Source organism: Urocitellus parryii (genome assembly GCF_045843805.1).
Source record: "Urocitellus parryii isolate mUroPar1 chromosome 14 unlocalized genomic scaffold, mUroPar1.hap1 SUPER_14_unloc_1, whole genome shotgun sequence".
Taxonomy (NCBI): Eukaryota; Metazoa; Chordata; class Mammalia; order Rodentia; family Sciuridae; genus Urocitellus; species Urocitellus parryii.
The window spans coordinates 694,674-707,683 of NW_027551778.1; the positions used below are offsets into that span (position 1 = coordinate 694,674).

At 46.8% G+C, this 13,010-nt stretch overlaps 1 protein-coding gene across 1 annotated transcript in view; it reads left to right on the plus strand.

The window, feature by feature from the left end:
- The window catches only part of LOC144251494 (CUB and sushi domain-containing protein 1-like), a 425,723-nt gene extending 412,846 nt beyond the window's left edge, over positions 1-12,877 (plus strand). Inside the window, exons 36-37 of the mRNA XM_077794365.1 lie at positions 7,167-7,355; positions 12,696-12,877. Coding sequence (XP_077650491.1) covers positions 7,167-7,355; positions 12,696-12,877 — 371 coding nt within the window. The remainder of the gene's footprint in view (positions 1-7,166; positions 7,356-12,695) is intronic.
- The last annotated feature ends 133 nt before the right edge of the window (positions 12,878-13,010 follow it).

Genomic DNA, 13,010 nt, shown 5'->3' on the forward strand with positions numbered 1-13,010 from the left:
TCACAGCACAGAGTCCCACCCTCCGTGACTTCATGCAGGTACTTTGGGTAGATGAATCATTTCTTTAAAAACCCCTGTTCCTGCTCACGGGCAGAATCACAGCCTCTGGGACGGAGTTCCCTAGGCTTCTCTTTTACTGGCAAAACAATTAAGCTTTTTTCCCTTTTTCTTAAAATTGTGTCCTCCTTACTGTGGTAACATAGGTGGGAAGTGAGGGGTCCTCCGTGTGAACACACCTCTCCTTCCTGTTGTTTTCACTTCTCCCCACGTCTCCTCAGTTCCTACTGAAGTCGATTCTGTTAAAGTAAAGCATTTCTCTGGCCAAGGTGGTGCACACCTGTCATCCCAATGGTGTGGGAGGCTGAGGCAGGAGGATAGTGAGTTCAAAGCCAGCCTCAGCAGATCAGCGAGACCCTAAGAAACTTGGAAAGGCCCAGTTTGAAAATTAAAAAAAAAAAGGACTGGGGATGTGGCCCAGAGGTTAAGTACCCCTGAGTTCAATCCCTGGTACCCAAAACTAAATAAAGTAATTAATTAATTAATTGCATTTTATTAATAGCATTTTATTCCTGATCATCATATTAAACTAGATTATCACAGGTAAATCTCATTTTTAATTAACATCTTAAAATCTGAGCCAATAAGAAAAGTATAACAATTATATATTTCAAACTATTAGCTACCACTTAATTGGTCTATTTCAATTGACAGTAAACAATTTTGAGAAGTCATTTCCATTCTGAATATTTCTAATTCTGTATTCAACATTCCTCTTTTCTTCCCTTAACAATACCACAAAAACTCAAATATGTGTTCCCTTTCTAGTACGATTTGCCATGTAGTTTTCAAACTTGCTTATCTCAAATAATTTCTAAACTGCATAGTTAAAAGGAATGTGAAGAATTTTGTTGGTTTTCTCTTGATGTTTTCCAGGTAGCTATGTAAACATAATTCCAAAAGCTACTGGTTATTTTAACTTGAAAAGAGTTAAAATAGTAGTTTGCAAACAAATTCCACCAAAAATATACATGTAGAAATTGCCTAGATCAAAGGTCCACTGCAGTGGGTTCCTGTTTTAGAAATTGCCTAGGTTTAGCCCTAGGACATAGGTGAGGTGCCATAAGGCCACCTGTATCCCTTCCCTCTTGCTTCATGAGCATCTGGAAGTTTCTAGCCTGTACCTGCAGTGGGGCCCCCTGGGGTCAGCTCAGGCCCTCTCCAGAGTCAGCTACCTGTCTGCCGAGCTCCTGGATGTCCTGTGGCCTTTGGACATGTGGATCTGTGAGTCCCCATGGAAGATAAGCAACTTCTGATTGATACCCAACTCTGAGCTGAGTACAAAAATCACTTAAAAACATCGTTGTTACAAATGAGAGTTATAAGTGAGAGATATAAAATCCATTAAAAAAAACAAGAACATAAATTTGGGGTGTCCCAATTTCTGGTAGACTATTATATCTAACAGAGAGTAATTAGATCGTTTACTAGTATCTGTTATTTTATAAAATGTGTAGCCTGGGAAAGTGACAGCTCTGATTTGTAGGTCACATAGACATTTCCAGCTTCCAGTTAAGATTCATCGGCTACGGTCCTAATTAACAACCCACAGTATGATGCATGGATCAGGCAGCTGCTGCCTGCCATTCACAGATGATTCTTGTCATTCTCAATGATGTCTGGGCCGTGCACCATATTCTTCAGCCTTGTCATTTATTTATGACCATGTAAAGGTCAAAAACATTTTGACACAGCTGTCTTGAAGTTAAATGACTTGTAAGGAACCTTGTTAAGTTTGTGAAGTTCACGTGCCCCCTTCCCAACTCAAGAGCTGCAAAACAGATGACCACGGAAGTGCTTCCCAGCTGAATGGACGGCGGTCCAAAGAGCAGAAGGTAGTGAAGGATGACCACAGGGCTCCCTGTCACCGTGCCACTCAAGATTTAAACCCCTGACGTGAATATGGCCGAGACTGATGGGTGCAGATACCAAGTTATTTTCCCAGACCCACATGAAGGATTCCTTTTGGGAGTTACAATTCTGGATGCCATCTTGTTTCATGGCTCTAGCATGGCTGATTGGAACTTAGATTTGATAATACTTGGGAAGGTTTGATGCACTAACAGTTTGGGTCTCATTTCCTTTGTGTTTGGTGGTTCTGTCTTTGGACATATTGAGTCTCTGTGTCTGTTTTTCTCCCTGCTTTATAAAGCACTTACATCCTGGGGACGGAACTGTCCAGTGCTGACAGTCTTAAAGGTGATTTTAAGTACTTTAGCCATAGAAAGTAAAAAAAAAAAAACAAAAAAAACTTTGCTTTCCAGAGGTCTACTCTTTTCGTCCTGCTTTTGATAGATATGTGCCAGACATACGTCATTTTTAGAAGACAATAGGTTATGGTAAATTTGATATTCACCACTACAGTCCCAAAGCTTTGGGTTCTGTGTGAATCAGGTTTATGGGAAGTGGGCTGTTGAATGGACACCAATTTTCCCTTCAGGAGCAGCAACTAAACCACCTTTTTGTAGAGCAGGCAGCTGGGGACTTGGTTCTGATTACAAGCTTACAGCTCTCCCTTAGAGCATGTCATCGTAGCCATGGCAAATGGCGGGAGTGGGGATACTGTACCTGTGAGATATCCTACGGGCAGCCAGTCGTGACGCAGATGCCATCAAGAAAAGAAGGAGCACTCCTGAGTAACTAGGAGAGCAGCCTACAGCTGTGATGAAGAGCCTCATGGGCGAGAAGCCGGAAGTGCATGCTCCACCTCAACCTGGTTGTTGACATGGACCGTGCAAGGCCTGGGCCTTCTGCTCCAGGTTCACATACCCCGACGTGAACTTCTCTGCAGTGAAGTTACTCACCCCACAAACTGCACAAGGAGATAGGAGACTGCGTGTATTCATTTGCCTAGAACTGTGTTCTGCAGATGTCTGTGCCGAACCCCACTGCCTGCTGTGGATGCATACCAGCAATGCCCATCACCAGCTCCCGGTTCACTATGTGTGGTCACTGATGTCTGTGGGGCACCTCCACGGCACCGCTAAGTCATGAGCAAAGTTTTCCACTGAAGATCATATTATACTTAATGTAGTTTTGAGAAATGAGTTTGGGGCTATGGAAAAGAAAGATACTGGGTCTCAAAGAGGAAGCTCCATGGAGCTGTTGGAATGCTGGAGACACCCAGGAACATCGATATGTGAAGCAAGCAGCTGGTGCTGGTAGGCCAGCCCCTGTCCCAGGCAGGAACATTGCTGAAGGTCGTAGCCCAGCCTGGACTCTGCGCACCGTCTGAGTGTACTGGTCTGCAGAGCAATCTCAGCCATACGCCTCTCTCTAGGACATGTGGCCCTGCTGCAGGAACAGCCTCCTGTGGCCTTCCGAGGTGTGCTGGGTCAGGGTGGCTGGGGAGCAGCACAGCAGGGGAACAGAGATATGGGGGGGCTGGGTGCATGCGTCAGGGCGAGCGAGACAGGCCTGCACTTGGCCCTACGCTCTGGCGTCCCGTACACGCTCACTAGCAGGTCCTCTGGGCGTCTGGTCTTTCAAGTACCATGTGAGAGCTCCAACTAACCGTGCTGAGGGCCGGCCCTCTAGTCATCACCTCTGCAGGAGACCCTTCTGGAGGGCGCTGGGCAGCCGACTCAGTAGTCCTGTGTGCAACCCAGCTTTGCCCAAAGCAGCACTGGAACACCCACTTGGCAATTAGACCCTTGTTATAAATGGTATTTCAAGATGACAAACCACACGTGTGCACACATGGGTAAACACATTCATTCTCTGGTTGCCAATTTGTCTTTGGTCTCCATACTGATGCCCAGGGCCACTCATCCAAAGAAAGCTCCGGGTTAGCAAGTCGCTCCGCATCAACAGCTGCCCCTGCTTCGTGGTACAGTGGGCCATGCCTACTGACTCCTGTGTGCTCTCCAGCTGCTCGTCAGCTGGGGTCAGACGTGGTGACACTGCGCATATGATAACCATTAAAACCTAGGGGCACTGAAAGGTGGGCCTGCCGGCTACAGGTGGGATCCACCCATTGCATGCTGTTGTCAGCCACGGATCTCACGACACTGGGCGTCTAAAGAACTCACAATTCCTGTGCGTGTGTGGACACAGGGGCTCCTGGATTCTGACATGCTCATGGCCTGAGGCCCATCATGAGCTGGAAATGCACTCAGTGCCCCTTGTCTGTGCGGCACCAGGGTCCAGCACAAGCCCCCTGGAGGGTGATGACCAGAGGCCCTTGGCCAGGCTCATGGATGCCACCAAGCATCAGGAGAGGATCCTGCCGCACATCACTAGCCCAGGAGAAGATGGAATGAGAGCCAGAATGTGGCGGAACTTCCACACCATTGCCAAGTCAAAAGCCTGGAGCTGCACGTGGCAGCCTGGGGCCCTGTGTGTGTGTGTGTGTGCACGCACAAGACTGAGCAGAGTGACTGTGTGGCACCTGAGTCCATACATCATAATTTGCTGAGACATTTGGATTACTCTAGTGTAAATAAGTCTGCAATTAACATGTTTAAACATTCAGCGTTTCTTCTCTGAAGGTTCCCAGAGCAGCGATCCCTGTGAATGTCATTACTTCCTAGGCTGAGCCTTAAACCCAGTTTTCCTGCAGCATTGTTCACTCTGCTTTTGTAGAGGGTCCCTGATCATGTGTCCATCAGTGAGTCATCCAGATGACCTAATATCATTGTATATGGTTATTTTAATGAAAAAACATGCCCTTTTAGAAGTTCACGAAATGTAGAAAACGTAGGAATGGTGGTGAAACTCCACGTCTCTCTAGGACTCCGCATTCGGCAGGTGTTGAGGAAGCCCCTCTCTGCTGACTGGCAAGAGCCCCCGTCCTGCACACCCTGACTGTCCTGGCAGACATCTGGCCATGGCGGTACACCTTGGGTTATCCCGACTCGACCGTGAACTCAGCCAGTTCCTGCTCTGCACCCTCTAGTTGTGTTGTGTTCTAAGACTCTGTGTGGACCTCCACCAGCTCCTCCGGCCCTGCGAGCTGCCGGCTCCCTTTGTCCCCTCACTCCTGTCCCTCCCCTCCACTTCAGCAGTTAAAGCAGAAAGTCCAAAATCCAGAAAGCCCCCAGCAGGCGCTGTAGAGAGAATGATCTCTCGGTGTGCGTTCACAGATTTCAGATAACCCATCCTCTTCCAGGTGCCGATGGCTAAACTGTCCACCTGCAGGGTTGAAATTGTCTTCCAGGCCATTCCCTAGGGCCAGCTCTCTGGGGTCACTGCACCTTTGGTCACTGCTCTGTTTGCCGTCAGTCCTATAGGGTCACCAGTCCTTTCTGTTTCACTGGGTCCCGGGGGTCCTGGGTAGCTGGCCTGAGGGTGGTGGCGTGGCTCCCAGCAGCTTCCTCCTCAGCCTGTCACTGTGAGGAGCAAGTCCCCACCCCAGTTCTGTGTGGGTGTGCTCCAGCCCGCAGGGCTCTTGAGCCACAGGGTCACCTCAGGGGTTGCACCCACTCCGCGCACTAGCTAACTCTTACCAATGGGCAGAACTTAGCGGCATGGGCTGCAAACAGCAGGTGTGGTCTGGTCCACTGGCCCCGATCCCAAGGAGCACCAAGTTAATGTCCAAGCATGGTGAACTCCGAATCGTAAAATTGTGCCCAGAGCCACTACCACCTTCGTGATTCCACAGTCTTATTTTTACTTTTTAGAAAAATTAAAGAAAATGGAGTGGATTTCCCTATTTTATGTGTGATAAGTAAAGTTAGGCAGGAAGATGCGACTCCAGTTCACATTTCGGGTTGAAAGCACTAGATCATAGTGGTCGTAGGGGAAGTATATGGCCCCAGTGCTAATTCGTGCCGATTTAATGATGAGTACGTGGTTTTCAGAAAAAGGAAAGAGAAGGTTTATTGCTTTACTCGAAAAGGAGAAACCAGGGACTCTGCCCTGAGGCCGTGAGTCTGACCATCAGGGAAAACCTAGCTGTTAAAGAGCTACTCAAAGGCTTCCCTAAAGAAGGGGGTCCCATGTCACCCTGATGGTGTGTTGGGATTTCCTTGTCACTTCTAGGTCCTCTGGGAGACATCTCCTTCCTGTGGAGCACAGATAACTCAGGGTAATCTTGTTCCCTGCACTCAGGTTAGGGGGAGGAGAGGGAGAAGAGGAAAAGAAAACCAGGTCCTTTAAAAAAGGCCTCAGAGAACTTTGGAGTGGGCAGAGCGGGGGGAGAGGTGGGGAGGGGCCTGGGGGTAGGAAAGATGGTGGAAGGAGAAGGACTTCATTACCTGGGGACACATGCGATGGCACAGATGGTGGGACTCTGCATCCTGCACAACCAGAGAAATGAAAAGTTGTGCTCCATTTGCATACAATGAACCGAAATGCATTCTGATGCCCTGTGTAACTAATTAGAACAAATAAACAAAAGAAATGTTAAATGATTTATCTAAAATTTATGTAGTGAGCAGCTAAGAGATCTTGCTGCAAGGCATGTCTTTCCCATGGAGCTCTACTCTTCCTTCTGCTGCTTCCTCACAAAGGGCAACGTGCTCTCTCACAGCGGAACCTCTCTTCCTTCCAAGAGCAGCAAGTTCAGGGAGCCACATTCCATGAAATAGGAGAGTCTAAGTTTAAAATATGGATTTCATTCACTAGAAATATCGAGTTCGTCTGAGAAACAAGATATAGATGTGATTTCTACTGTTAAATTATCTGCTTTTTCTCATATAGAAAATAAAGCCATATATTATCCTGAAAAAAAAGGCTCAGAGCCACTGAGGGCTATGATCACAAGGTAAACCACTCTTACCTATTTCTCTGTTAAATTACAAAGAAAAAGAAAAAGAAGAAGCTTTGGGCCCATGCTAACTCAGTATTCTTTATAGGCAATTTTTATCATCATTTATATTACTTTTCAAATTAAATTGTACTTTCTTTCCAAGGTAAATATTGTCAATTTTATTTTTTGGTATCTGCTATATTTCTTCTAAAGCTCACAATAAGTACTCATTAAATGTGTGTGGTTATAACTCCACTACTGCGGATAATTATTCTTTAATTTATTCAGGATGGCAACTGACTCCTTGGAAAGACACTTCTTAGAGCCTATGTCGGGAAAGTCCACCTCAGAAGCTGTGTGCAGCCGCTCTGGTCCTCGGAAAACCTGACTCACCTCTTGCCCTCTGTTTGCCTTTCAGCCTATGAATTGCAGAACTGCCCGGACCCACCGCCTTTCCAGAACGGGTACATGACCAACTCGGATTACAGTGTGGGGCAGTCCATATCGTTTGAGTGCTACCCAGGGTATGTCCTCCTGGGCCACCCCGTCCTCACCTGTCAGCACGGCATCAACAGAAACTGGAACCACCCCTTCCCACGATGTGACGGTGGGTCCGTTGTCCTTCTCAGGGGCAGTTTAACTTCTCATGGTTGTAGCAGTGCAGCAAATATTAAATGAACGTGTACAGCAATTCACCCATTTATTCAGCAAATATTTATGGAGAATCTCCTGTGTGACACTCATGCCACTTAGTAGTTTAGGAACGTATCACCAAATATTAAAATGTTAAAAACCCAAATAGGCCCTGGTCTGCAGGGAACTCTCAGGATGACAAGTGAATAAACAATCATACTGCAACCCCAGGCCGAGAAGCGGGTGGAGAGGAGGTGCAGAAGAAGAGAGGGAGCACAGCACGGAGCACAGTGGTCCCTCAGAGGGTGAGATCAGAGGGGAGAAGGGTGTCTGTGGATTGCATCTGAGGTCTGTCTTCTCATATCGCACATCACATTTGTGTCTCATGACACCAAGTCCCTTTTGCAGTGGGCCCTGATGGGCAAATAGTGCTTTGTGGAGACAGAGAACCCTGAAGGTATAAGCAGGCTCGGAGCAGGAGCCCCGCAGTGCTTGGCCTTGGGGACTCCAGGGAGATGCTGTCAGGATCCTGCAGAGGTGGAGCAGGACCCCGGCTCACTGGACGCCCCCTCCTCTGTGCTGGGTCCTTTCTCACAGATTCCCTATAGCCTCCAATTTTTTTATCACTTAGACGTTTTTTCAATACCAAGGTGAAATGAATTGAGGAGGTACAGCATTTAGGAGGAATGATGTGTAACGGAAAATCTCCTGGAAACCCAGTGTTCTAGCCTTATAAACACAGCACCTTTGAACGAAGAAATAAAGGAGTGGCCAGCTCCGTGCAGCTTTGAAATGCTGAGCACTTCACCCCTGGTGAAAGGGAGAGACTATCCAGGTTTGGATTTCTACTGAAGAAGCAAAGCAAGCAAGTCATGTAGACCTTAAAAGACACAAATTTTACCTATATTTTCCATTAAAAAACAATTATGAAGAGAATAATCTTGGCTGTACATGAAAATTTCTCATCTTGGCTCAATATTTATTATAAATTGGCTTTGTGAGACTAAGCGTATGAGCAATTATCTTTCTTTCATTAAGACATTTTTAAAAACCTTTAATTCTTACTACTTTCCACTTAAAAACACATTTAGGGTTGGAGTGTAGCTCAGTGCTAGAGCAGGTGATTAGCATGAACGGGTCCATCCTCCAGCACCACCTAGAAAACTGATATTTATATGCATAAATCACTTTGAAATTGCCAGAATTAAAATTATGTCTTATTTTTCCCTGAATTTGAATTCATGTAAAGTAGATTCCTTGGGTTGATATTGAAGAAGAATAATTAAATATTTAATTTGATCTCATTACTTTTAGTTGAATTTTACAATATGGAAAAAACGGGTTTGGTTCAGAATTATTTTGTTAGTATGAAAATAACCAAGTACCCTTCTGCTGATGTACTTTAAAGTGAAGCCGTATATTCTAATTCCATCATGGTGTGGAACCCCACCCAGAGTCAGCCAGACTGTGAGGCTTAAGCCTTCAGACTCCAAAACGAGCCTGGGGTCCAGTATCACAGAAGCTCATCATTGCTAACAGGAGAGGGGGTGTGGGAGTCGTCCAGCAGGAGGACACACGGGCAGGGAGGAGAGGACACACTGCTCGCTCTGCATCACCTGCAACCACACACAGAGGGTGGCCCACCTGGAATGCTCACCTGAGCCCAGCATCAGAGTCTCTATGGGCTGCATCCCATGGACATGGATGATTGCCAGCGGAGACCCAAGTGGACAGTCAGAGTCATAACCAGCCTGAATCCCACCACAGGTCTTCCTGGTGTAGCACTACCAGTGGGACCAGCCCCCCCCACTCCAGGCCTTCCTGCAGGTGTCCAGGGGGACCTCCCAGAGCAACAGCCAAGGCCAGACCCCTTTGTGGCCAAGACCTTTACCAGACCAGGATTCTTACTTATGGCTCTCTTTTTTTTTTTTTTTTTTTTTACCAATAAGGTCATGAACAGTATAAAAAAAAAACAAAAACAAAAAAAACTAAAGCATGAGATTCACCTAAAATTGGATCATAACATGAGATTTGGTTGCAGTTAGAGGGGCTGTCCAGAAGACTTTCTGAAAGCCCTCAATGTGTGTTAGTACCCTGTGCACACTGGATGCAGTAAGAACATAAGCACACGGAGGGAGCGTTTCCACCCAGGAGTTCATGGGCCTGTGGAAGGTCATAGTTCAGATTATAAGAAGACTCTGTTTGAGAAGCGAGATGGGACTTCCGAGATGCACTCTAGCTTTCAGGGCTCCACAGCCCTGCACGGAGACTCCGGCACCTTCTGCTGACCGTATGGAGCCCTCACCTGAGGCATCTGTCACTAGTGCCTGGTGCTGCCCACTGCTACCAGATTCACGGCAGAGGCACAGGGCAGTGGTGCTGAGAAGGCCCTTCAGGGTCCAGTGCTATCAGATTCAAAGCACTTCAGAAAGGAATAGGTACTTTGAATGACTTCTGGCTGGCTTCCTTAGAGCTGGCCAGCGCTGACCTTTAACAGTCAAAAGTTCTAAACCTTAAGGCATCAATCTGCTCAAGGAAATGTTCAATCAATTTGAATTCATATGCTGAAAGTATTTTCATGTGAAGCCATAAATGACCCTATTTTGTAAAATTACCTGAAAAGCTATGATCTAAAAAACAATGTCTATTAAAACAAAAGAAAAAATATAGCCCAAAGTAATGGAAATTCAAAACATGATGTAGCTCTAATATATATATATTCTTTCAAAAGCATAATTACACAGAAATTTCATTTCAACAAAAGTGTTACAATTGTCAAAACATGCTTTAAAAGGCTATAGCTTGTTAATTTACTATGTAATTTGATAATTATATATTTGTCTATACTTAGAAATGTAGTTCAAAAATTTCAAATATTTTATTGGCCTAATTAATTCTTTACCACTGAAAAATTATGTAGGTATACTTTTAAGATATTTTAAGTAAATTTAATCCCTGTCACACTCTCATGACCTGTCTCACTGTAAAATATTCAACTGTGTGTAGAGCGGGGAGTTATGTAGGACCTCATTATTAGGGTAGCTAATATGTACCCTTTGAGTTTAATATATTTCCTAAGCAGAGTACAATTTAATTGCATAATTGGCACAAATCATTTAGCCACCCAAGCATGATAAAAAGTTATGTACATTCTTTTTAGAAGTAGATTTTGCCAAATCAACTGGTAAATACAGAAACTAATCTCTCCTAATAGTTTAGAATAAAAATGACTACAAAGAATGTAATTCTCTCTTTGTTTTTTCTTATTTTTATTCATAAATCCTGTTTTTAAACTCTGCTTGCCAAAAGAGGACTTTCTATTGATCAGCTTTCATTGCTATGACCAAAATACCTAAGAAGAGCAACTTCAGTACAATTCTAGAGAAAACTCTAGGCATCTGTAATTCTCTCAGTGGACTTTCCTGGTTTCACAATGTGAATTGTGTTGATTCTTGCTAATGTTTAAGGAGAGAAGGCACAGGTGCCCCACTAGCACCTCCCTGCTCCCACTGCCCTCTGCACCTGAGCCCACTTGTGGGGGAAGGCGGGGGATGCCCTTCCCACACCCACTTCTGTGCAGTCCCGTGGGAGGTCACCGGAGGAACCCACAGGTGCCTCTGCGGCCACTCAGGAGGGCATTGACTTCTGGAACCAGGTGGCATGGGGAGGGACTTACACTGGTGTTTACAGTCCTCCTCTGCACACAGGAAGGGGACAGGATTTTGCCCTGAGAAAGTCTCACCTGCACTGACAGGAACATAACTCTCAGGACAGGAGTATCTGCTCCTCCCTGAGGGCCCTGCACCAGCTTAGGTCCATACTCTTCAGAGCATGTTTGATGGCCTCTGTCACCATTCCAGAGGGTCCACCACGGCAGGAACCAGGCTCCCTTGCTCACAGCTGTGTCCTAGCCCCAAACACTTCTTGGGACACAATAGACTCTCAATTAGTGCTTGTTACCTGAGTGAAAGGGAAGGTTTGTTATCTGGGTTTCATGTATGAAGCAGAACAGGGTAGGGGCCTTGGTCGCTGAGGAAGAGCTTTTGAGTGACAGCATGCTGGAGGTCAAGGGTCATCTGCCAGGACCCTCACGTCATCTCTCTTGCCTTAGAGTGGAGACTGTGGTGCTCAGGGAAGGGTGATTCTGTGCAGGTGGTCCCCTCATTACCAGAGTCAACTTGTAAACAAGAGCGCACTGTGCCCTGGCCTCACCAAAGGTGCAGAAACGGGGCTCTGAGCCATCTCTGCTTTGCTAGGTTATAAATTGGGGTGTCTGAATCCAAACCCTACTTAGGTCTCAGGCTTCTCAAATGCTCTCCCCAGCCCTTCCCCATGACTTGGCGGGAGCCTTGGCCAGCTGTGGTCCGTTTGACATGGGTGCACGCCCCCACTGACGCCCGCGGGTGTTGATCTGTGTGGTCATGTGTGGCCCGTGCTGCCTCCTCAGTCCTTACTTTGAGCCGTTACTACACTTTTCTTCTTGTCTGTCTTCTTGTGGGCTCTGGCCTCTTGGCTGCATCTAGTCAATGTCTCTCCTGGCCAGTCTTTGATGGTCCTGGAAGATCCTATAGTGAGTGGGCCCTCAGTCCATGGTGGCTGCTTTTGGCTTTATTTTAAAGTCTACTTGTCTACGACTTTGATGTGCAATCCTCCATTTGAATTAAAGACTACATTTCAAATTGTCCTAGTAATACCTGGCCATATCACTTTTCTGTAAGCGAAATAATTGCCATGGCAACAATAAACGTCAATTTATTCAGTAAAATAAAAATAGACTGTGCCCTGGGATTCTTCACATAACTTGACATTAGTGGACATGGAAGTACTTCAGGAAAGAACCACTGACATGATTTTGCCTGGCTTCTTGAGGTATGCCTCTGCAGAGAATTGGTAGCATCTTTGCTCCATGGCCGTGGGCTCGGATGCCTCCCTGTGGACAGCTTATGTAGGCTTTAGGGCCATGACTTAGCCCAGAAACACCCAGATTTGTGTTCCTGTGTCATTTCCACATGGCCCTTGACATGGGACCATCAGGGGTCATCGGCTCAGTCCCAGGTGATGGGCATGCCTCCTCCTGTGGGAGTGACTGTCCAGAGGCGATTTGAAGATCTGGAGACTGTATCTGGTGAGGCTGAGATGACTCGGGTTAGAAGTGTGACTCTTCCGCAGGTTCCCGGTTTTGGGGGAACCGCTTTGGCAACCCTGAGAAGCACCTCAGTCACCTCTCACCGGGGAGCTTTGGCTGAGAGCTCTGAAACGGGGCCTGCCCCCTGCACCCGCTGGCACCAGGCTCACTGTGGATCTCTTCCTTCAGCTCCTTGCGGGTATAACGTGACGTCCGAGAACGGCACCATCTACTCCCCTGGCTTTCCTGACGAGTACCCGATTCTGAAGGACTGTGTCTGGCTGATCGCGGTCCCTCCGGGGCACGGGGTGTACATCAACTTCACCCTGCTGCAGACGGAGGCTGTGAACGACTACATCGCCGTCTGGTAGGTGCACAGCCCGGCAAAGCTGTGGCCACCCAGGGCCCGTCCACCCCACCTTCACACCTCCTGTGGAGCAGAGTAGGGTTCCCAGTGAGCGGGTAGATAGGTGTAGAAAAGAGGCTCACCAGCAAAGTCCAGGG